This window comes from Arvicola amphibius, chromosome 5 (genome assembly GCF_903992535.2).
Source record: "Arvicola amphibius chromosome 5, mArvAmp1.2, whole genome shotgun sequence".
NCBI lineage: Eukaryota > Metazoa > Chordata > Mammalia > Rodentia > Cricetidae > Arvicola > Arvicola amphibius.
Window position 1 is genome coordinate 109,656,263 of NC_052051.1, and position 22,685 is coordinate 109,678,947.

At 53.1% G+C, this 22,685-nt stretch overlaps 1 protein-coding gene across 4 annotated transcripts in view; it reads left to right on the forward strand.

The window, feature by feature from the left end:
- Positions 1–332: 332 nt before the first annotated feature.
- The window catches only part of Bin1 (bridging integrator 1), a 55,294-nt gene continuing 32,941 nt past the window's right edge, over positions 333–22,685 (forward strand). For 3 of the 4 annotated variants that reach the window (XM_038330830.2, XM_038330827.2, XM_038330829.2), the window contains exon 1: positions 333–610. In XM_038330830.2, the coding sequence (XP_038186758.1) occupies positions 527–610 (84 nt within the window). In that variant the 5' untranslated portion in view covers positions 333–526. Of the gene's footprint in view, positions 611–19,888; positions 20,010–22,685 lie in introns of those variants that run through there. The other variant, XM_038330828.2, reaches the window with a different exon arrangement.

Consider the following 22,685-nt stretch of genomic DNA (forward strand, 5'->3'; position numbering starts at 1 on the left):
AGGAAGCACCCAGCTCCTTCACCTAGTTACCTTTCTAGGGTTGCAGGAGGTACCTCCTTGGGAGGAGGATCGCGGTGGCGCTGAACTAAGGACAGCGTAGGTGGTTCCCACCCCTAGACGAAGTCGCCAGCACGTCCGTCCGGGGAGTCCCTGTCTCGCAGCCCCCAGCGCCCGCCCTCGAGGCTCCCTCCTTCAGCGAGTGGGGAATCTGGATTCCAGAATGGCCCTTTAAAAGGCAGTGTCGTGTCCAGAGGGGGCGGGCTGGGGGCGCTGACCCGCCCGCGGTTAGTCCCTTCTCCCCGCCCCCTCCCTTCCCCCGTGGGTCCCTCCCTCTCTGGATCCCCGCGTCGCTCACTCGCTCTCCTCGCGCACGCTCCGTCTCCGTCAGTCCCCTGAGCTGTTCTAGTGCGCGGCGTGGAGCCAGAGCCCAGGCTGGTGGAGCGCCGGGGCTGGAGGCTGCGAGTGCGGCGCGCACCGCCTCCCCGCGCCATTATCCGCGCCCGCTACGGGCGAGGCAGGCGCCGCGATGGCAGAGATGGGGAGCAAGGGGGTGACGGCGGGGAAGATCGCCAGCAACGTGCAGAAGAAGCTGACCCGAGCGCAGGAGAAGGTGAGCGACCGGTAAATCTGCCACACCTCTCACTCCTACCCCTGGGATCGAGCTGGTCACTTCCGGATGGTCGTGGCCGAGGAGTCCCCGGGCTTGGTCTCCCTGCAGTTAAGGTGTCCCCTTCTCCCCACACGGGCTCCGGCAGGGGAGGGCGCAGCTGTCCAGCCTGTCTCCCCCTTCCCCCACAGGTTTACACCTTCGCGGCTCCTCTGCAGAGGAGTGGAGGCCCATGCTCTGGTTTGCTTCTCAGACGCGGGGTCCACTCTCATCCTACCCTGGAGTCCAAGGGTCGGAGGCTGGGAGGTGACCCCCAGCTCTCTAGACCCACGCGGGCAATCCAGGCGGGGCTTGCATGGGGGAGGGAGCCTGTCTCGCCGTCTCGCCGCCCCTAGGGCTGTACACGTCCCGGACTTTAAGGCTATACTTTCCCAGCTGGCTAGTGCGGGCGCCCACTGCCCTGTGCGGGCGCCCACTGCCCTCTCCTTCCTACGGCCTCTCTACCTTAGTCCCTGAAGGAGGGATTGCTTTTCTCCTTCCAGGAGGTGCCTGAGGCCTAGAAGGTCCCGCCCAGACCCGCCGGATTGCAGACGGCTCTGCACCCCTCGCTCCAGCAGGGCTTTGGCGGTTCCAGCCGCTGGAGAGAGAGTGATGGTGGGACCTCCAGACTAAACGGGTGGCCCAGAAGAGGGGTGTGGAGGGCGCCACAGGAAACCCTATTCCTGTTGTCTGAGAGTACTCTGGGGTTTTTGCAGGGGATGGGATCAGGGCTTCCTGGGACACCCTGACTGTGCAGGAAATGCGGGGGTTGGGGGCGGGGGTCCTTCGCTGGCCTGCCTTTTACCCCTAGCCATCCCTGGCTTATTGAATTGGATCACGCCAGCTGCTGACGCCACTTCCCCTGCCAATTCCGACTCTGAAATCTGAGATTGTACAATCTGTGTTTCTGCTAGGGATAGCCCCCTATGGCTCTAGCTGGGCCGGGGCCTGGTGGGGACAGGGACAGGCTTGCCTTCTTCTGCCAGTCTTGGGGCTGTTTATAAACAATGACTTTTGCAGCTGAGAGCTGTGAGCTCCCCAAGGATGCAGCCACGTGATATGATGGGGGGGGGGGAGAGCTTCTTTAGAGCCCTCCTCCTCATCCTTGTGGTTACTAGCTAAGGAGGGGGGTGAACTGTTTGAGTATGGAGAAGCTCTTGCTAATCTCCAGATCTGGCTAGAGCGCCTTACCCCATCCAGGAGGAAAAGGCAGAGAGAGGGATTAGAGGCCCCCCCCCCCCCCCCCATAGTCTGCTGGTGGCTGGAGCATTAGACAGATACAGCCACCCTGGCTCCCAGTGACCTAGTAATTCATTTAAGGTGCCTGGAGCCTGTTTCCCACTCCTAAAGGAAATGAATGGAAACATAGGGAGTAAGCTGAGACAAGTTCCCTGCCCCCACTACATGAAGACCAACTTCATGCGGCTCCTGCTCCTCGCTGTTGCCTGCTGGTGTCCACCTTTGCCCAGGTGCATTTTTCTAGCCTTGGGGGCTGTAAGTGTAGGCGCTGTTCCTTTCTTGTAGTTGGTCCTGTATCGCTGCCATCTCTCTTTTCAGTGCCGGCAAAGAGGATTTGGGCAGTTGGCTGACAGCTGGTTGGGTATGGACCATGCCTCTAGCCAGCAACTGGCCTTGTCTGAGCCTGGGCTTCATGGGTCTGCACTTGCCTCTTGCCACGGCTGCTCTGTGCTCCATGGGCATTAGTTAGGGACCATTGCCCAGGGGAAGCCAAGACAGTCTGACAGGTATCCTGAGACAGTAGCCTGTTTCCCATTCTCTCCCTCCTTGGCCCTACAGACTCTGCTTCAGGAAACCCTGTGTATTACCTAGATACTGTCCTCTTCTACTTATCATCCTGACGCTTGGAACCTGCATTTATCACAGCTTGGGTATACTGACTGGATGCCTCCCCAAAATCTTCTGGTGGTTACCCATAATATATTCAAATGCCCACTGCAAATGAGATCTTACAAGCAGTCCTGACACTGGGCCTGCCTTTCTTGGTCAAATAAACTAGCCACAGGGAAATTTTTATTTTTTGTTGTCATAGAAGGGTGTTTTCTGAGCAAGGATGGCAGGTGGAAAGGGAGATAGCTCAAGTGGATAAGTGTTTGCTGAACAAACACGAGGATCTGAGTTTGATCCCCAGAACCCGTGTACATAACTGGGCGCAGGAGTGTTGTGAGTTTGTAGGCCCAGTACTGGGGAGGTGGAGACAGGAGGATCTCTGGGACTTGCCAGTCAGCCAGGTTGCTTAGATCAGCAAGCTCCAGGTTCAACGAGAGATTCTCTCTCAAAAAATAAGGTGGAGCAATTGAGGAAGAGACCCGATGTTGAGCTCTGGCCTTTACATACAAGGGCATACACAGAGGAAAAAAGAGAAAGAAAGCCTACAGTCTATTTGCACAGAAATAAGGTCCTATTGGTTCTCATTTTCTTAACTTCTCAACCCTAACAGCTATGGAGACTCAGAGAGTGACAGTGCAGTGTGCCCTCTAGTGTCATGGGTTCCTTCCTGTGAGGGGGTCACAGGACCAGCTCTCCTCTGTGGCCCCTCACGGGTCTCGGGTTGCTGTTCTTTGATTCACTGCCCTGGGCAGAGTTGTGCTTGTGACCCCCTTGTGTCTCTCGGCTCTGGTGAGTGTTTGGTGGATGTTCATGAATGAATGTGGATCCTTGGGTGCTTGGTCTTGAAGCCCCGACTGGCCCTGACCTGGGAGCGAGCCGGTTGTATTCTTTTCTACTCTCCTGCCTGCACACTTGCCGGGGCGCCCTGTCCTAGGCTGAGTCCCCGCATGCTGCATCAGGCAGGAAGCATAGGGCTCAGGCCTCCGTGGTGCTTACTCCTGCACTGCTGCTGTGTCGGTAGTGAGTGTGTGTGCCTGGAGCCCAGACCCATGGGCTTCATGAGGTCATCTTCCCATTGCATTTGGCTTAGCTGACCCTCTATAAATGACTGTGTCCATTTTTGGGCCTCAGAAGGGTGACTGGGCAAAGCCATTTTAGGGTGGAGGCTGGGTCAGATGACAAGAGGATTAGAGGTTGGCGGGCTGGGCCCATTGGGGGATGGGGTAGTTGGGGAAAAGGACAGCTGGGGTTGGGGGGGGGGGTGGAATCTTGCCTGCCCAAGCCCATGGCCTAGGAGTCCTCAGGGAAGAGTGTGTAAGGGAGGCTGGGCCTTGTTCTCCCTGAATTGGGTCAGTGGTTGAGCCCAGAGTTTGGCGGGAATGCTTCCTTGATGGCTGTGGCTGTCCCTGAGCGTGGTTGGAGAGGTGCAAGCGAGAGGGTGGGGAGCACCAGTGGGAGTGGGAAGTCTGGGGCTGTCAGTGCACCGCACATCTCTGGCATGTGGAACAGATGCTCAGCAAAGGGGCAGCCATGGTTATTTATAGGACCTGGACACGTGGTGGTAGACTGCGCCATGTTGCTGTTAGGCCACCCTGACTCAGGGCAGTGGACTGCACTGTGTTCCTGTGCGTGGCCAAGGTCTCCCGTTGTGGTAGGCACATCAGGTTCCATAGTGCGAGCTGGGCTGGAACATCAAGCTTCTGGTAGTGACCTAAAGAGTAGCTAGGCTACCTGGAGGAGCAGGTGCATAGGTCCCCTTTAACAGGATGTGCTTTTGCTGCATAGACCGGACTGCCTGCTAGAATCACAGAGCCCTTGCAACTGAGGTCATCTGGGCCACTGATTTTACTTACACAGGCTTTCCCCAGTCTGAGGTCCCAGCCTAAACAGCTGTCTTCCATGCAAGGCATCCTCTACAGCTCTTTTTTTCTATTGCTGTGCTTCCCTCTGCCCTGGAGAGTTGAAGGCCCGTTCTCAGTCCCCACTCCCATGCCCCATCATGTCCTTTTCTCTCTTTCTAGAACTCTCTGCCTTGGGCCTCTCTCCTTGAGCTTAGACAGGCTCTGCTGAACCTTCCTGCCTAGATCAGATTTCCTGAAAATTCTTTATGTAAATGGTTTATCTTCCCCGCAGGAGCCTGCATCCCGGAGGGGGTGTTGGGTGCTGGGGGACAGAGTCACGGGGGATGCTCTGGAAACAGTGGTCTCAGGAAGGTGTGGGAGGGCAGTGAGCAGGTCCTTGGGATCTTCCTGAACTTCCCCCTCCCCCAGACCTGGTGGCCTCAGCAGTACAGTGACTGTGGCAAGTGGAAGCCAGGCAATTGCGACTGCACGGGGTGGGGGGGGGTACAGAAGGGGAGCCTGCTGGAATGCCTAGGGTACCGGTATGGGCCAGGTACGGAGGGCCAGTGAGGATGGTGAGAATTTCAGTTCCTTGGAGGAGAGGGGTGGCTGGGTGAAAGCCTCGGGCCAGATTTAATTAAGTGATGCGTGCCGGGGTAAAATAAATCAGTGTATCCCAGGGATTCTCACAGCAGCTGAGGCAGAGCCAGTTTCTGCCACTTTCTCACAGATCATCTTCCGACGTTCCCTTGTCACCTTCCTTCCCTGGCTTCTGCACTGGGTGGCCTCGGGTAAGTTCTTTCCAAGCCGTGAGGCTGGAACAGTGCTGAGAATGCTCCAGTCCCCGACTCTTGCTGTGAGCCAGGGACGTGCCTCATAGAGCTTTTACCCCTTGAGGTCCATCTTCCATCCTGCACACCACCGTGGGTCGCGCGTGGGGCCTCTGGGTCCCCCTGACCGGCTGCAGGACCGTAGTCAGGTGGCAGGTCCTTCTGGAGACCCCGGCCAACTTACTGGATAAGCTGGAGATAATGATGCTGCTTTTCACAGGCGTGTTGTGAGGAGCAGAAAGCATGCGACAGATGCCTGCCACACAGCACATGCTCGTGAAGTACCAGCGAGGCAGGCAGACTGATAACCACAGAACCTCTGGGAAGCCGTCTTTCCCTACAAGGCCCACTACTCAGATCAGTCCCTGGGAGTGTCTATTACAGGCCTCGGTATACAGCTAATCCCTCCTGAGCCCTTGGCCTGTCAGAGCTTAGGATAACAACTCCTCACTGTGTGTGTGTGTGTGTGTGTGTGTGTGATGCACATGTACTGTGTGCCTGTTTATGTGTGCAGTGCACACAAATGTAAGTGGTATGTACAGGGGCAGTCTTGCACACAGAAGGCTTGGACTTAACAATCAGACTATTTTCGAGTTAACTCAGTTCCTACAGATAAACCTGGGCCCCCTTCTCTAGTCTTCTGCTTCTTGGCATTGGTGGAGTGGTGATGGATTCTCATACTTATTCTTCTACACAATATGTAGCATGCAGTGTGTTCTGAACATTGAGGAAGTGGGGATCAAAGCCATACCCTGTGGAGCTGGTGTCCTCGCTGGCGACATGGTCACCACACAGTGGCCACAAGCAGGAGCATGTTCCTTGTATGGAGACCTCTGCCTCTGGCTAGGTTTTAGCTGGGTGTGACTACAGACGCGGATGTCTGCCTTGATGGGGAAGGCTAGGGGAAGAATCTGGTCTCCAGGTAAGAGGTGGTGTCTAGTAGTGAGGGACTTCCTGTTGGATGTCTGCTATGTTTTATTTTCCTCTTTGGCATGCTTCCACTGGGTCTGAAAAAATGCAAAGAAAAGCAAAGTACGCTAATCCTAGAAATTTTGCACCATAGCGGGGCAGGCCAGGGCAAATATGTAGCCTGCAGTGGGTGTTTATGCTGGGACGGGTGGGTGATGGTGCCTGTTCAGAGTACACTTTGGGTAGCATGGGAGAGATACCTATGAATGCTACCAAAGGTGTCAAAGGTGGCTTGGTCTGAAGGGTTACACCTCCAAGATTCCATACAAGCGATGTTGCAGTAGAAGGTCATAGGCCTCGTGAACTGGGGCTGAGTCACCTCCCCACACCCACATCATATGTTCCTATCCTTGGGCAAATCACAACAATCTCTCTGACCTCAGTCTTCCCCTCTGAAAACTGGGAATGATACCTACCGCCTGGGAAGCTGAAGTGGAAATCTGCATGGGCGCTGCTAGGCCAGGTGAGGCCCAGGAACTACCAGTAGGGTTGATTTCATCTCTCATTGCTCTAATACCATAGAAGGGGTTCCTTGAGGGAAAGCCTGACACACAGGTCTCTAAAGCCCTCGGCAACAGACTGCCACCTCCTAACAAGGATTCTGCACAGGCTATTAAGAAGCAGGGTTTGGGGAATGGAGAAGAGAAAGGGCTGCTATTCCCGCCCAAGGGAAGCTTCATCACCCGTCAAGTTAATAGTAAGAGCTGTGGGTTACAGCATACCTGTGCCTTGCCATCTTTGCTGCAGTCTTGTGAGTCTTACCCAGTGAAGAAACTAAGAGGCTGGCAAGGTAGCTTGGGAAATAAAAAGGCACTTGTCATCAGCCTGACCACCAGAGCTCTGTCCCCGATCCCTGAGGAGGAAGAAGAGAGGGAACTTCCACATGTATGCTGTGGGACATATGTGTACATGCACATGTGGATACACATGAATAGATAAACAAATACAGAGTAACATTTATTTTAAAAAGAAAGTAGTCTAGGTGATGGAAGGACTGGGTTTCCAGAGCAAGACTGAGATGACAGTTAAGTCTCACAATTGAGGACAGAGTAGACCGAGCGTGAGCATGTTCATGTGCATGTGCATGCATGTGCGTGCATGTGTGTGTGTGTGTGTGTGTCCACTTGGAGGCCAGAGAACCTTATGTTTTGGGACAAGACGTCTCATTGAGCCTGGATCTTGCTGTCAGTGAGGCCCCTGGATTTGCCTCCAGCAGTGCTGGAGTTACAAGTGCCCACTGCTGTGCCGGGGTTTTACATGGTTTACATGGAGCTTGGGATCTGAACTCTAGTCCTTGTGTTTGCATTTACCCACTGGGTCATTTCTTTGTTCAGAAACATCTTTTCTTCCTTCCTTCCTTTCTTTCTTTCCTTCCTTCTTTCCTTCCTTCCTTCCTTCCTTCCTTCCTTCCTTCCTTCCGTCTGTCTTTCTTACTTTTTTTTGCTGTTGTTCTTTGTTTTGTTTTTCGAGACAGGGTTTCTCTGTGTTACAGCCTTAGCTGTCCTGGAACTTGCTCTGTAGACATGGCTGGCCTCGAAATCACAGAGATCTGCCTGCCTCTGCCTTCTAAGTGCTGGGATTAAAGGTGTGCACCACCACCGCCTGGGGCAGAAGCACTTTCTATTCTGAATTATATACTATATACTTTAGTTTCCATCATTGCTACATCTCTTTTATAAAATGATAGGGATACTAGGTATTTGGAAAGTTCCCAGGAGGAAATAGCTATGCTGTTGAAATCTTTTCTCAGTGTGCAGCCTGGAGAGCAGCCCCATGTCTCTGTTCTCAATGGCAGGGCACTACCTCCTCCTCATGGTGTCCAGGCCTCCAGCTCAGCACACAGCAGGTATTCTAAGCTTGAAATCACCGCTAAAGCGCCTTAGAAAACTGATTTCAGGATACCTACCTTGCAGATATCCAGATCCTTCAGTGGTCACGCCTGCTACGTAACTTAATGTAGTGTTTGCATAGAAACTATGCACACCTTCCTACACGCTGCTAGCTGTCTCTAGATGGTTTATAATGCCCAAGTCGGCGTGAGCACATGCCATATCACATGTTGCTCAGGACACAACAGCGAAAAATCAAACAAACAGGCAAACAACAAACCATCTGTGTGTGTTCAGACACCATTCTGTCCTTTGAAATGTTTTTGCTATTCAGTTTGTTGAATCTGTGGCTGTACAGTGGGAAGACCAGTGTCCTTATTGCAGAAGGACACATGACTTCTGACATCAGGAGACAGGGCTGTCGACTGACGGGCCTGGAAGATGACTGTGCTTCATAGTGGAGACCAGGGATGCTTGCTGCAGGACGGGGCTAGGGTTAGACTGGAGGTTGCTGGTCCCACCCTGCTCTGCCACGCTGGGGCAATCTAGGCCTCCCTTTCTGCGTGGTAAGATGGGTGAGTAAATAGCTCAGGCATGCGGTGGAGTAAGACTCACTGAAATCTCCAGTGGCTGCAGATTTGCTGCCTGGTGAAATTGCTCTTGTGGCTGTTCAGGACTCTCTCTCTCTCTCTCTCTCTCTCTCTCCTCTCTCTCTCTCTCTCTCTCTCTCTCTCTCTCTCTCTGTGTGTGTGTGTGTGTGTGTGTGTGTGTGTGTGTTGGGGTGGGGGCTGCCTGTTGTTAGGTCAGATGACAAATAGGCCCTTGGCTTTCAGTAGAGCAATGCTCTATATGAGCAAACTTACAAGTGACAGAGGTACCGGGTTGTGTGGCCCAAGGGGTGGGGCAGTGTGACTTGCTACAGCTGGTGAGCCTCCACCCTTAGACATGGTCCTTAGACTTTTTTCTTCTTCTTCCAGGCCCTGCACCTTTGTCCCATTCCCTGTCCCAAGTGCCACAATAGATGGATTGGGGACATATCATGGGGCTTGAGGGGGAGCCCCAGACTATCTCTGGGTAGCCCCGGGAAAGGGCATTTGTGTCTCTGGTGTCCTTTGGAAGGGTGCCTGGCGGCATTGTCTTTCCACTGCAGTGAGGGCCCTGCACTAAGCTGAGCCTCAGGTCATCATGGGAGTGAGTGGGTGGCCACAGACAGCAGCTACTACAGACTGGCCAGGGAGGTATTTTCCCCTGTCAGAGCTGCTGCAAATCCTAGACCTTCTATACCACTGCAGGCTCCGCTCCTTCTGGAGCCACCCTGGCACCATGTCAGGGCCACCCCTGCGGGCTCCTCATTTTGTGTGCAGCATGTCTGACCTGAATTAGACTCTGGGGAGACTGCGGCTCTCTCGGGCTGAGGTTATTTCTCTCACCGAGCACCTGACCAGTATAGGTCAGAAAGGGATGACTGCCGTCCCCGTGGACCTGCCTGCCTCTCACACGGTGCCCCCACAGGCCTGGGTGATCGGGGAAGGCTTCCCAGAAGAGGTAGACCTGAGCTGAGGTCCAGGGCAAGGTGGCAGGCAGGGCTGTGGGGACATGTTTCTGGCAGTCGTGAAAGTAGAGTTTTCAAGGCCTGTTTGAGATGGGGAGTTAATGCAGCTGGGGGGATAACACCCGAGGCCGAGAAAAGATAAATGGAGACCGGGTGGGGGAAGTAACTGTGGCTTTGCCTCAGACTGGGTCTGACTCCTGCTTCTTGCGTGTGTGTGTGTGTGTGTGTGTGTGTGTGTGTGTGTGTTGGTCCTCAGCACTCTGCCGATCTTATTTTTTTAAATCAACTTTTAAGTCAATGAATTAATCTCGAATGTGTGTGTGAGTGTAGATTTGTGTCAGGGAGCATGTGTGAAGACAGTTTTAGGGAGTTGGTTCCCACCTTCCACTTTGTTGAGGATGGGCCTCTTGTGTCTGCTGCTGCCCTGCATACTTCATGCACTTCCAGACCATGCTCTGACCCTCTCTCTCTCTGTCGATGTGCTGGGATTACAATACACACTACGACGTCAGGCTTTTTATATTCATCGTCAGGCCCAATTGACTATTGCCCTTAGCCAGTGACCCATCTTCCTGGCTCTCTCTCCCCTTGGTCTTTTGAGATAGGGTCTCTCATGGTTTGGAACTTGCCCAGTAAGTCATGCTGGCTGGCTGTTGAGCCCCAGGGATCTGCCAGACTCCTCCTCCCAGAACTGGGATCGCGTGTGCATGCTACCAACATCTTGGCTCTTTTATGTGAGTTTTGGGGCATGACACCTCACCCGCTGACCTGTGTTCCTGGCCTCCTGGGTAAAGCCCTTAAGTTTTCTTCCTCAGGTGTAGCCGGAACTATTCCGTCTCTCCAACTTTTGGTTGCTCAACCAAACATTCACTGTTTTGGTGTCTTACTTGCTCCGGGCATGGGGATTTCAGGCCAGTTGGGACGAGGAAGTACGCTATATATTTCCAGGGGCAGTAACTTTGGCCAGAGTAGAAATCAGCTATTTCCGAGAGGCCTAAGGACCTGGGCCAGGTGGGGCTAGTGAAAAGCTTCCTGTATTGGCTTTGTGATGTTTGGTTGCGCTTATGTCTTCTTCAGGGCCTGAGGAGGGGGTGGGGAGGGGCAGGGGTGTATGAAGATGGGGTGACACCAGTGGATCTGGTGAGTAGGAATGTCAGGGCCCACTCACCCTCTTTAGCTACTGCCCAGAAGGGACTGTCCCTCATTCTTGGGTCCTGCCAGCTGTGGGCATGCCTGGCTATAGGTGAGGCTGCAGGGTGGGAGATGATGATCCTGAATTCTGTTGTGTGGAGGAGGATGGGGTAGTTGTTGGCTGGTGAGGAGGTGGAGATTTCCATGGCTGTCTGTGGTTGGAGGAGCTTTGCTGGGGCTTCAGGGCCGGAAGGGGGATAGGGTGACAGGACAGCCTCGGCCGGTTCAGCCCCTTTCCAACAGCTGCAGCTTCTTTCTTTGGACGTTTTTCTAAGTTCACGCTCTCCTGGGACTTCTGCCAAGATGCCTGAGCTCTGGCAAGCAGGGGCCTTACCATTGAGCCCTGGGCACTGGCCTGATACCCAGAGGTCTTCAGTGGACCCCATTTCTATGCTTCTAGCCTGCTGTGTTTTCCCTGTTTCTTAGTTCAAGGTGGCATGAGCTGTCTTGCTCCATGTTGCACACTCCTTGGGACTGACTGAGTGTTCAGGCATGTATGATGGGTGGATGGGGCTCTGACTTGGGATGGTAGAGAAGAGGAGAGTTGAAGCTGGATGGGATAAAAGGGAAGGAGAAAACGTAGTAGCATCTTAGGGATAAGTTAGAGGACTTTGAGAGAGGAGAGGGGGTTTGTCCTCTGGCCAAGGATGTGCTTGCTCTCTGAGCCCGCTTTCCTTCTAAGTGTGTGTGTGTGGAGAACCTGTTCCCCCACCCCACAGTGTCCCCCTTCTCTGCTCCACTGTGGCCTTTGTATTTCCTCTGTGCTTATGTCAAGTTTCTAGAAACTGAACTGCGGCTCCAGGTTGGGGCTGTAGGTGGAGGAGTCAGACAGGAGCACGGAGCAGATTCCTTCTTCCTCCCCTTGTCTGCTCAGGGAAGTCCTGGGATTCCCTTGATCCTGGACCTCATTCTGAGCCCAGGTTGGTTTTGCCCACTGTGTGTGTGTGTGTTGGGGGGTGGAGTGTGAACATTGGGCTCAGAGGGAGGACATTGGGTGTCCTTATGTGCCATTCTCAGCTTTATTCCTTTGAAGTGAGGTCTTTGAACTTGAGCTGGGCCAGCAGTCAGCAAGTCCAAGCGTTCATCCCTCCTGTTTCTCCCCCTGCCACCCACCCAGTGCTGGAGTTAGGAATTTGAACCCAGGTCCTTACACCGTCTCCTGCTGAGCCATCTCCCCAGTCCTGTCTTCGCCCACCTTCTGCTGGCCTCCTCTTGAATCCAGGGAGTGAGAGGGTGGGTGAGGGGAGGTGTCTACCCTAGAGCAAATGCCAGAGCTCCTCTCTTTTCCGATGAACACCTATGTGAGCTGCCTTTGTTACTGAGGCCCTGGTCTGTGTTTGGGAGGTTGGGAGGGACCTGGGAGGCTGGCACCCTAGAGAAAGTGAGTGGACCCTTCACTGTGTCAGGAATTTCTCCACGACCCTGGATCTTCAGTTGACTTCAGAAGTGGGCCAGAGGGACTAAGCCCTGGGTATCCTTATGCCTAAAGGTCCTCAGAGGTTCAGGACTGTATATGAATAAAGCTGACCTGATCCCCAAGATGGTAGTAACAGCTAGGTCAAGGTATACACCACCTCCACGAAGGAAAAGATTGGGGACATTGTGAGTCATTAGTGACCGCCAGGAGGCTTAAGGGTCAATTTCAGCAGTGTAGGCTGACTCTTGTCCTCAGCTGAAGGGCAGACCCTACTTCCTATCCCTTTGACATTGAGAACAATGCTTGTGGAGCTGGACTATCCTCCACGGCAGAGCTGAGCTGTCACCGTTTGTTAGTCCAGGGCACCGAAGGTCAGGTCAGCCTTTTACAGGGTGCATGGTATACCTTCGACTAATGTGTGTGTGTGAGACTACTCTGTGGTCTCCGCTGGAGCGCTTGGCCTTTATGCTCAATCCAGGCCCAGCTCAGGATCCAGATGGTGGGGCCTGAGACTCAGTGGGGGAGGAGGAAGTAAGTCAGCTTTCGCAGGGGCCAGCCCTCAGGCCACACAGCCATGCCAACTCTTGGTTAAGTTCCAGCCTGTGGAATCTGTGGGGTTGCTCTATCCACTCCCAGCCTCACCCTTTTCTCCTGTCCCCTGCTTGGGCCCATTCTTGGGATTGGCAGTTGTTGAATTTAGACAGCAGTCTTGTGGGCAGGGCCAGCTAGGGAGAGGGGCTGTCTGATAAGAGGGTGCGTGAGGCTTGGCTTGGCGTTCTAGAGCCAGATGCTGGGGACTCTGTGCTGCCCTCCCTGGGCTCACCTCTCAGCCCTTCCACTAGTAACAGATGGTGGGACCCAGCTCTTGGCCGGGTCTGCTAGAGTTCTGAAGTCATAGATGGACGTGTCTGCTCCAGTGGAGAGGAACTGAGGTGACATGCCCAAGGCTGCAGTGTAGTGACCATCGTCTGGCTGCTTTCTTGCTTCTCACTTTGTCTCTCTGAGCTGGTGGTCCCCTTAAGTGTTGAGCCCAGTGGTGTTCAGGGTGCCAGGCAGGAATCATGCAAGGCTGTTGAGTTTGCAGTGCTGTTCACGCTGGGCAGCAAGCCAGGCAGTGCTCAAGCTCTCTGAGCCTTTTTGCTCTTTCTGCTGTGGTCATTAGGACCCGGAGTGTGGAGCCTTGTGTTGGCCTTGATAAAACCACACAAGCTGTCAGAGCCGCTCCCTCCCAAACTTTCCTTGACGCGTGCATCTGGACGTAGGAGGACAATGGCTTCCCTGGCCTCTCCAACCTCTCTTCAGTTTCCTCTTTGCCGTGCTCTCAAAGCCGTGTTCTTTGCCAGCACAGGAACAGCAGCGGTCTGACTGTGCAGCCCAGGTTAGCCTTGAACTCATGGTCCTCCCACCTGAGCCTCCTGAGTGAGGGGACTACAGACATGACCACCACGCCAGTGGTTATTCCCTTCTAGGGAGGAACTATGGAAAGTTGTCAGTGAAACATGAGTTCCATAGTTTATTTATTCTGTCGTATGTGTGCGCACGCCTGTGTGTTTTCACATGTGTGTGCATGTATGCATGTGTAGGTCAAAGGTCAACCTTAGGTGTCACTTCTCAGGTACTGTGATTTTGAGACAGAATTTCTCACTGGCTTGGAGCCCTCTGATCCAGCTAAGCTGACTGGTTAGTGAGCTCCACAGACCTCCCCGTTCTTCCTCCCCCATACTGGGATTACTGGCATGTACTACAATGCCATATAGTTTTTGGGGAGAGGGTTGGTTGACAGGTCTTTATGTTTGTAAGGCAAACACTTTACCTACGGAGCCATCTCCCCAAGCCTCGGGATTTACTCTTGATGTTGCTCGGAGAGGAGGTAGGAATAAGACATTAGGCTGTTTTTATGGAATTGTATGATTTCTTCTCAGAGCTTCTGTTTTTGTTTTGTAGTGCCCGGAGTGGAACCCAGGGCTTCACACCTGCTAGGCCAGTTGGTGTACTAGGCCCATGTGTGTTCTTCCCAGCCCAGGCAGCAGGTGCTGAGGGGGTGGGAGGTGGGGCTTTAGAGGCAGATCCACCCCCATGCTGGGCTGAGAATAACTCCACACTCCCCAGCCACATGTGTGTTGGGCCAAGGAGGGGTGGCCCTGATGATATATCTGTATAGGTGGGCACAGAACTACAGCTAGGGGTGGGGCATGTGCCTGTCAGGACTGTGCCACACCCAATAGGACGGACTCTGGGGTCACCCTGTGGCATTCACATTCCATTGGCCAGTGCCTGGCTGTCAGACTTGGCCTGGCCCTAGGGTCAGCCTACTGAGGCCCCGTCAGGGCTCCCCATAGTGGCTGCTCCTGGTTCTGCAAGGCTGTTCCCCAGAGGGATACAACTTCAAGTTTCCCTTTTGCTGGTTTTTGAAGACCTTGTCCTGTCTTATCATTGTGTGTGGCATATGCGTGGAGGCCAGAGTTGTCTGTCTCTCTCCACCTTATTCTGAGGCAGGATCTTAATCAAACCCAGGGCTCACCTATCTCACCTGCTGACTTGCTCTGGGGGTCCCCCAGGTCTACATGCTAAGGCTGGAAATACGGGGAGCTGCAGTGCCCAGCCAACAGTTACATGGGTTCTGAGACCCTGAACTCCAGCCCTCTTGCTTACTTAACCCTTTAAGCACTGGCCCATCTTCTCCATCCTGCATTTTGAGAGTGAGTCTGTCATTGGTCTGACAGGCCAGGCTGACGGGGATCCTCTGTCTTAGCCCTAGCAGTGCTAGAATTACAATTACAAGTAATTACAAGTATTCCACCATGCCTTTTTTTTTTTTTTTTTTTTTTTTGGTTTTTCGAGACAGGGTTTCTCTGTAGTTTTGGAGGCAGTCCTGGAACTAGCTCTTGTAGACCAGGCTAGTCTCGAACTCACAGAGATCCGCCTGCCTCTGCCTCCTGAGTGCTGGGGTTAAAGGCGTGCGCCACCACCGCCCGGCCATGCCTGTCTTTTTATGTGAGTCCTAGGGCTTGAACTTAGGTCATCATGTTTGCAAGACAACCACTTTACTAACTGAGCTATTTCTCCAACCCGCCTTACCTTTTAAACAAGGGAGCAGGGCAATGGGCTAGGGTTCTTGCGGAATCCTGAAGAACCAGAGCCAGGCAGGATGCTGGAGGGAGCTTGGTCTATGAACTGTGGGTTTAGCTGGTGTCTATGCCTGAGGAAGGCTAAGTGAGCTCAAACGAGTCACAGAGGTTTGTGTGGGCACATGTGGAGGGGCTGGGCAGGGTGGGGACTAGGTCGGCTGACTTAAACAATCCTACCTAGGTTAGTATCAAGAAGAGGGGATGGGAACGGAACCAGCCATGACTCCAAGGTTGGGTTCTGTGACCCTGATCTGTATGCACCCACTTCCTGGCATCTCTGGGTACCTCACTACTCCATGTATCACCCCATCTTGGGGAATGGTATCATTTCTCTAATTGCTCAAACCTGGACCCCCCATATGTTGCCCATTATCATACCATATTTGATTATTCTCACCACTTCCTGTCTGACCACTGCAGTCTTGCCCAAATGGATTCCCTGCCCTACCCTTTTGAAGAATGTCCCCCCCCCCCCCCCCCGATGTGGCATGGAAGTCATGATCGAATGGAAGTCAATCAAAATCCGTTTGGATGGGTGGGAAGATGGCTCAGTTGGTACAGCGTTTACTATACAGGCATGAGGACCCGAGTTCCATTCCAAACCTTAGTATTCACTGAGTACTAGCCTGAACCTGTGGTTGGGGGAGGCCCTTCTACCTCTATGTACAGAGGTGTGGGCTCTACCCTGTGAGTTTCCATTCTTTTCAGTCCCTCCAGCTTTCCTTCACTCTGATTTGGGGTCCTTCTTCCCATGTCTTTTGAGGTTCGGCTCCTCGACTTCTTCATGCCTCTTGCCATCTTCCTACACGCTCAGAGGCAGCTGGAGAGCGCGGCAGGGGTCCCTGCTAGGGAGGGAGTATATGCGCAGCTGCGTCATTTCATGTCTGGGTATGAGTGCTCTGGGGGGAGGGGCTGTCTGAGGGCTGGGGAATGTTCTGGTCTTCCAGGGGTGGGATGGAACTCTGTCTCTGGCTTCTTCCCAGGACCAGTGTCCCAGATACTTGGTTGCTTTGGAAGGTAGAGCTAGTGGCCGACCCACGGGTCCCACTCTGCCGGAAGCACCCCGGGTTGTTCCTGGTCACGGTCTTCTCCGTCCTAGATTTGCTTTCATTGACTGAGCCCCCGTGTGGGAACTTGGGCTGTTCCTCTTTGCTAGTCCCACAGCTGGGGCAGGTGTAGGGCCTTGGTCCAGCAGCCTGCAGCCTTCCCGAGAGGCCACCCCCAGCTCTGGCCTCACTCTTTTTGGTTGTTCTCCTTCCTGTGGCGGGGGTTAGACACAGCACTAGCTCTGTCTCGATCGGTTCTGCAGGCCTGAACTGTCCGTAGCAGGCTCAGGTGCTTTCGCTGGGGCCACTCTGAAGGGATGGGGCATGCATTAGTTAAATACCTGGTTAAAGCAGCTTAAGGAAGGAACGGGTGATGTATCCATCATGGTGGGAAAGGCATGGCATCAGTACCATGAAACAGCTGGCCGCATTCTGTCTGCAGTCAAGAAGCAGAGAGAAATGAACGCTGGTGCTCAGCTCCTCTTCTCCTTTTTAGTCACCCCAGGACCCCGCTCCCCACCCCCGCTTATGGAATGGTGCTTCCTGTATCCTAGGTAGATCTCATCTTCATCAATCCGGTCTAGAAAATCCTTCACAGACACATACAGCTGATATGAGTCATCACAAAGTGCTTAGGCCTCAGCGTCTGGACTCAGTGTCCAAGGAGAGATTGGCAGAGCTCACCTGGGCTTGGTGAGGTGAGAAGCTGCCCCTTGAGCAATGACCTGTGCATGTGGCAAGAGCCACATCCAGGGGCCACCTGGTAATGAGGCTGTAGTCCTGGCCTGTGCCACCCTCTTTGGTGTGCTTCGGTTTCCTCTCTCACAAAATGGCTGCCATAGCCTGCTCGTTCCAGAAAAGAAGTGTGGAAGCTGTGGTTGGAGGCGTCTCAAAGGACAGCATAGACCAAGGAGAGAGGCTGGTCAGGCCTTGAGCATCCTTGAGCCAGGGCCCCCTGTTGGAGGAATGTAATCTCTATGGGAGTCCTTCACTCTCAACACTGGGCAGAGCAGCCTGCAGGTGCTGATGGTTCTGGGTGGCTGCTGGCCCTGCTCTGTCTCTTCTCCCACACTGACAGATCTGAGCAGCACTGGCTCTTGACCACAGATCTGGCCTGTTCTGCTTAGCAACGTGGCCAATGGTGTCTTTGCTTGCTTCCTTTTTATTACTTAAAAATAATCGTTACTATTATTATTGTGCGTGCGTGCATATTTTGTGTGTGTGTGTGGGGGAGGTGGGGGCTCTTCTCTCCTACCATGGGGTCTGAGGATCAGGCTCTGGTCCTCAGATAAGTCCTGAAAGAGGTTCATTTCATCAAGCCATCTTGTCTACCCTGGCCTGAAGAGAGGGTGCTTTTGTTACTCCTGTCATCGCTATGGTCAAATCCTGACAAGAAGGAGCTTAATGAAGGAAGGGTTCGTTTCAGCTTACAGTTTGAGGAGATACAGTCCATTATGGCAGGAGCACGAGGCAGCTGGTCGCATGGCATCCATAATCAGGAAGCAAGGAGAGACAAATGCTGGGACTCAGCTCCTTTTCTCTTAAGTTCAGCACCCCAGCCTGTGGGATGGGGCTGCCCACATTTAGGGTGGGTGTTCCCACCCAGTCTAGAAACTCACAGACACATCCAGAGGTTCATCTCCTAGGCTATTCTATATCCTATCAAGTCGACAATACTAACTTCTGTAGAGGGTAATACTCAGACATTTGAGGTGTGAGGCGAAGACTGAATGCCAGGGAGCAAGGATTCCCAGTAGCAGTGATAAACCCACAGGGAAGAAAGCACTGATTCTGGGGTAGAGGCAGGACAGGACAGGCGGAGCCCGGAGAATTTTGCGGTACTAGACAGAAGTGCCAGAAGATAAATGGGGATATGTCGGGAGGCTCCCTCAGCCACATTTGGGACATGTGAGCATGAAAGAATAATGATGGGAACACATCTGTGACAGTTTCTGGCACTAGCCTTCCCGCTGCCTTGCAGAGGTAAGCAGGGAAGCTCTTCAGAGAAGGCCAGGGCACATGGTTGGGGGGTGGGCCACGGGAACTAGTTCACCTCAGGCTTCCCTGTGCATGGAACTCAGGGCGGGGGGGGGCTGCATGGGGGGCACCTGAAGCTAACTCAGCAGGAGTAGATGGATCCTGGCGTTCCTTTCCTTCATCACGCTCTTGGCTAATAGTTACATAGCTGGTCCACAGGCCTCCTGTGCTGACTAGTTTTGTATCAACTTGACATGGCTGTAGACGTTTGGAAAGAGGGAATCTCAAATGAAAAAATGTTCCCACCAGATTGGCCTGTTGGCAAGCCTGTGGGGCATTTTTTTTTTTCTGATGATTGGTGTGGGAGGTCCCAGCTCACTGTGTGCCTCCCCTGAGTAGTGAGTAGTTCCAGATGCTTTAAGAAAGCAGGCTGAGCAAGCCATGAGGAGCAAGCCCATAAGCAGCACTCCTCCATGGCTTTTGCTTCAGTTCCTGCTTTGAGTTCCTGCCCAGACTTTTTTTTTCAGTGATAGACCGTGATATGGAACTGTAATCGAAATAAAGTCTTTCCACCCTAAGTTGCTGTTGATTATGGTATTTTATTACAGCGATAAAATCTGAGGCACCTCACTTTGATTACCAAAGTTGTGTGTGTATTTGTGTTTATATGTGTGTGTGTGTGTGAGTGTGAGTGTGTGTGTGTGAGTGTGAGTGTGTGTGTGAGTGTGTGTGTGAGTGTGTGTGTTTGTGTGTGTGAGTGTGTGTGTTTGTGTGTGTGAGTGTGTGTGTTTGTGTGTGTGTGAGTGTGTGTGTGAGTGTGTGTGTTTGTGTGTGTGAGTATGTGTGTGTGAGTGTGTGTGAGTGTGTGTGAGTGTGTGTGTGAGTGTGTGTGAGTGTGTGTGTGAGTGTGTGTGAGTGTGTGTGAGTGTGTGTGTGAGTGTGAGTGTGTGAGTGTGTGTATGTGTGTGTGAGTGTGTGTGTTTGTGTGTGTGTGAGTGTGTGTGTGTGAGTGTAGGCCAACATCATTATTTTCCTCAGTTGCTTTCTACTTTATTTTGTGAGCCAGGCTCACTCCTTGAACCTGGGGGTCACAGATTCTGCTACTCCAGCTCTGCAGCTGGCCCCAAACCCCAGGAATCCACCTGTCTCTGCCTCCCCAGTGCTGGAATCACAGACATGTCCTATTACACCTTGCATTTTTTTATGTGGCTGCTGTGGATCTGACCTTGGGTCCTCATGCATGTGTTTGATTGGATGTATTGGACATACCTGTATTCCTAGTGCTTGGGAGGTAGAGGTACGAGGATCAGAAGTTCAAAGTTACTCTTGGCTATATATTGAGTTTGAGGCCAGCCTGGGCTACCTGAGACACTCTCAAAGGGAGAATACCCCAGAGTATCAGGGAATCAGTCTAAAACTCAGGGGTACCTGGACAGATGGAGAGACCTTTGACCTGATTCTGGGGTCCCTTCCTCATTTTTGCTTCTACAGGGGAAACCTGTCTGGTTTCTCACAGGGCCTTTGCTGCCTTCCTGTCAGCCCCAGTGTGAGTTTGTGAGGGCGAGGGTGTTAGACTGTGCATCCTGTCTCTGCGGTCCCCAACCACAGCCTGCGCTGGGAAGAAGTTCAGTGGGGAGGATGGGGAGACGCCCTCCTGACGGGGTGAAGCTTCACTCGGAGACACTTTCTTGCACCGGCTACAGCTCAGATGCGCCCTGAGGAGATGATGAGAAAGGTGAAGGCCTGGGGGCTTTCTGAGGGTCTCTCAGCACTGGAGTGGTGGGTCCTGGGTGGGGGAGGTGAATGAGCGCATGCTCTTGTGCCTGTGTGTAGGCCTGCCTGTGTGTTAGGGTGCTGGCAAAACCGGGTGAGTAGTGAGTGGGTGGGGTCCAGTGTCTGCTTCCCATAGCGGGTGGACCGCAGAGAACTTCAGTTTTTCTGCCTGGCCTGGGCTTTCCAGCTTCCCTTCATTTTTCCTCCTGGGCTTCTGGATTTGGCCCTGGGTTCTGGAACGTGCTTATTCCTACCTATTCTGTGCACGTGTGTGTGTGTGTGTGTGTGTGTGTGTGTTTGTGTTCTACCTCCACTCACCAGGCTTCCCAGTGTGGGAGATCAGAAATGATCTGACCCGAGTTCAAAGAAGCCTGCCCTGGGGGCTTAGCCTTCCTCCCTTTGGGATAGTGGTCATTCATTGGCATGGGGCCATAGAACCTTTGTAGGGGTCGTGTGTGTGTGTGTGTGTGTGTGTGTGTGTGTGTGTGTTGGAGAGTTTGGCAGGATGCCTTACACATTCGGGCATGGTTGAGCTCAGAACCTCTGTACTTACTTTAGGTCACGAGGAAGGCCGCATTGGACATTGGGGGGCTTAGGGAGACTTCCTCCCTTCCCGGAGGCACAGGTGGCTCCAACAGGCACTGACCTATGCCCGACACCTCATCTCAACCTTCCTAGGGGAAGTGGCTGTCTCATTTGTCCGCTGCATAGGGGGCTCCGCAGCTGGGTGTTGCGGAAGGAGGTCTGGAGCCATCTGTTGAGGTGTGCAGGCAGCTGCTGACAGACACTCCAGCTCTGCTCACATCTGGCCAAGAGCTGAGGATGTGAGGAAAGGAAGCTCTGAGAGGAGGTGACATTGAGTGGCGCACCGATAAGGCTTCCTGGACTTCTGGCTCCGGGCCTGCTCAGTGACCTCCTGGCAAGCATATACACACGGAGGTGTGGCCAGTGTGGGCCTTAGCCTTTGTTCCACATGAAAGGCTCCTCTTTGTTCGTTATGAATGTGTGCTGCTGAGGGTGATACCAAGGTCTAGGGACTCCTCTTATAGGTGTGAATTAGAGTCTAGATGACACCTACCAGGATTCCCAGGCGTGTCCTACAATAAGGAGTTGAACCAGGAACCCTTAGGTAGTGGTAAAGATAGACAGCTCATTACAGAGAGGAAAGAGGGGGCTGGGGAGGTGCAGCTGTGGTAAAGCGGCTAAGCGCTTGCTAACCCGAGTGTGGTGGTGACCTGAGCTCAGATCACTGGGAACCATGCACAGCCCGCGTCTGCGATGCCGGCACGCTATGGCTAGAGCAGAGGTGGAGACTGGAAGGTTTCTGGAAGTTCCTGGGCTTAGTTTGGCATCCAGACATGGCATAAGTCAGGTCCTTTGGATTTGCAGGGCCAGCGGTTTAGCCACTGAGCCATTTCCCCAGCCTCTCACGCGTCTGTCTGATGCTTCTGGAACCTTCTTCTCTGCTCTAGTCTCTTACTTCTCCTGTTGGGTATAGAACTCTAGATACCCGAGTGCCACTGAGGCCACTGTCATTCTTCCTTCACGGCTCAGCTTAAACTCTGTGCTCCTCCTCCTCTGGTTCCAGTTGCTGTAGATACTGAGGACCACTGCCCTGTGTCTGTGAGCTCAGCACAGAGACACTAATGAAAGGGATGAATGGGCTCTCTGTGTGTGTGTGGTGTGTGTGTGGCGTGTGTGTGTGGTGTGTGCGTGTGCGTGTGCGTGCGTGTAAACATTTGTCTCTTGGTGAAAGCACTGTTAGACCTAAAGTGAGTATCTTGTGCTCCTGGCCCCAGAATGGCGTGGCTGAGCAACATTCATGTTAGGGAGCTGATTGGGTGCTAATACTGGTCAGGAAGGCCTCCCTCAGTGGCCGGGATGGGACGGGGTGCCCAGTGTAGATGGTATAGATAGGAATCTGCCGTGGTAGTTTGTCTTCCCTCCTCCTGTGAGTCCCTACAGAGTTTATGCTCATGAAGCAGCCATGCAGTCGGATTATAGATATAAACAATACAAGAAGAATTTAATGTTCCATCATTTTGTGTTAGTCTGAATCCAAAGCTATACACCACTGCATATTGCTTGCTGGCCCTGAACTTGATGCACCCGGTAGCCACAAGGTCTCATTGACTCAGATCTCTGCAGTGGGGTACTTGGGTGAGGTGGGGCCTGAGGGGCTGCTTCCCTGATCCTTGACTACACCCTAGTTGCTGCATTGTCCCTTAAACCATTGCAGAGGTGAAAGTTTACAGGGTTGTTGGTCAGGTCTATCCTTATCTCTCTTCCCATCTTGTGACCTCTCGTGACCTGGAGCCAGTAGATATCCTGCTCCCTATAATATACTCATCCCTTGTCTCTTCTCTATGTGAGCTGCCACCGCCCCCCACGAGTCCTGTCTTTTCTGCCCCACCCCCTCGCTCACACATCTGAGTCACCTGTGTGGCTTTAGCAGCGATGTAGGGCATAACATAGGTGGGATAATTGAGAAAGAAAATATTCTAGTCGGCTTGCTGTTACTATAACAAATACAGGAGACAGCCAGTTTTTAAAAAGGAAAGATCTAGCCAGGCATGATGGCACACACCTTTAATCCCAGCACTCGGGAGGCAGAGGCAGGCGGATCTCTGTGAGTTCG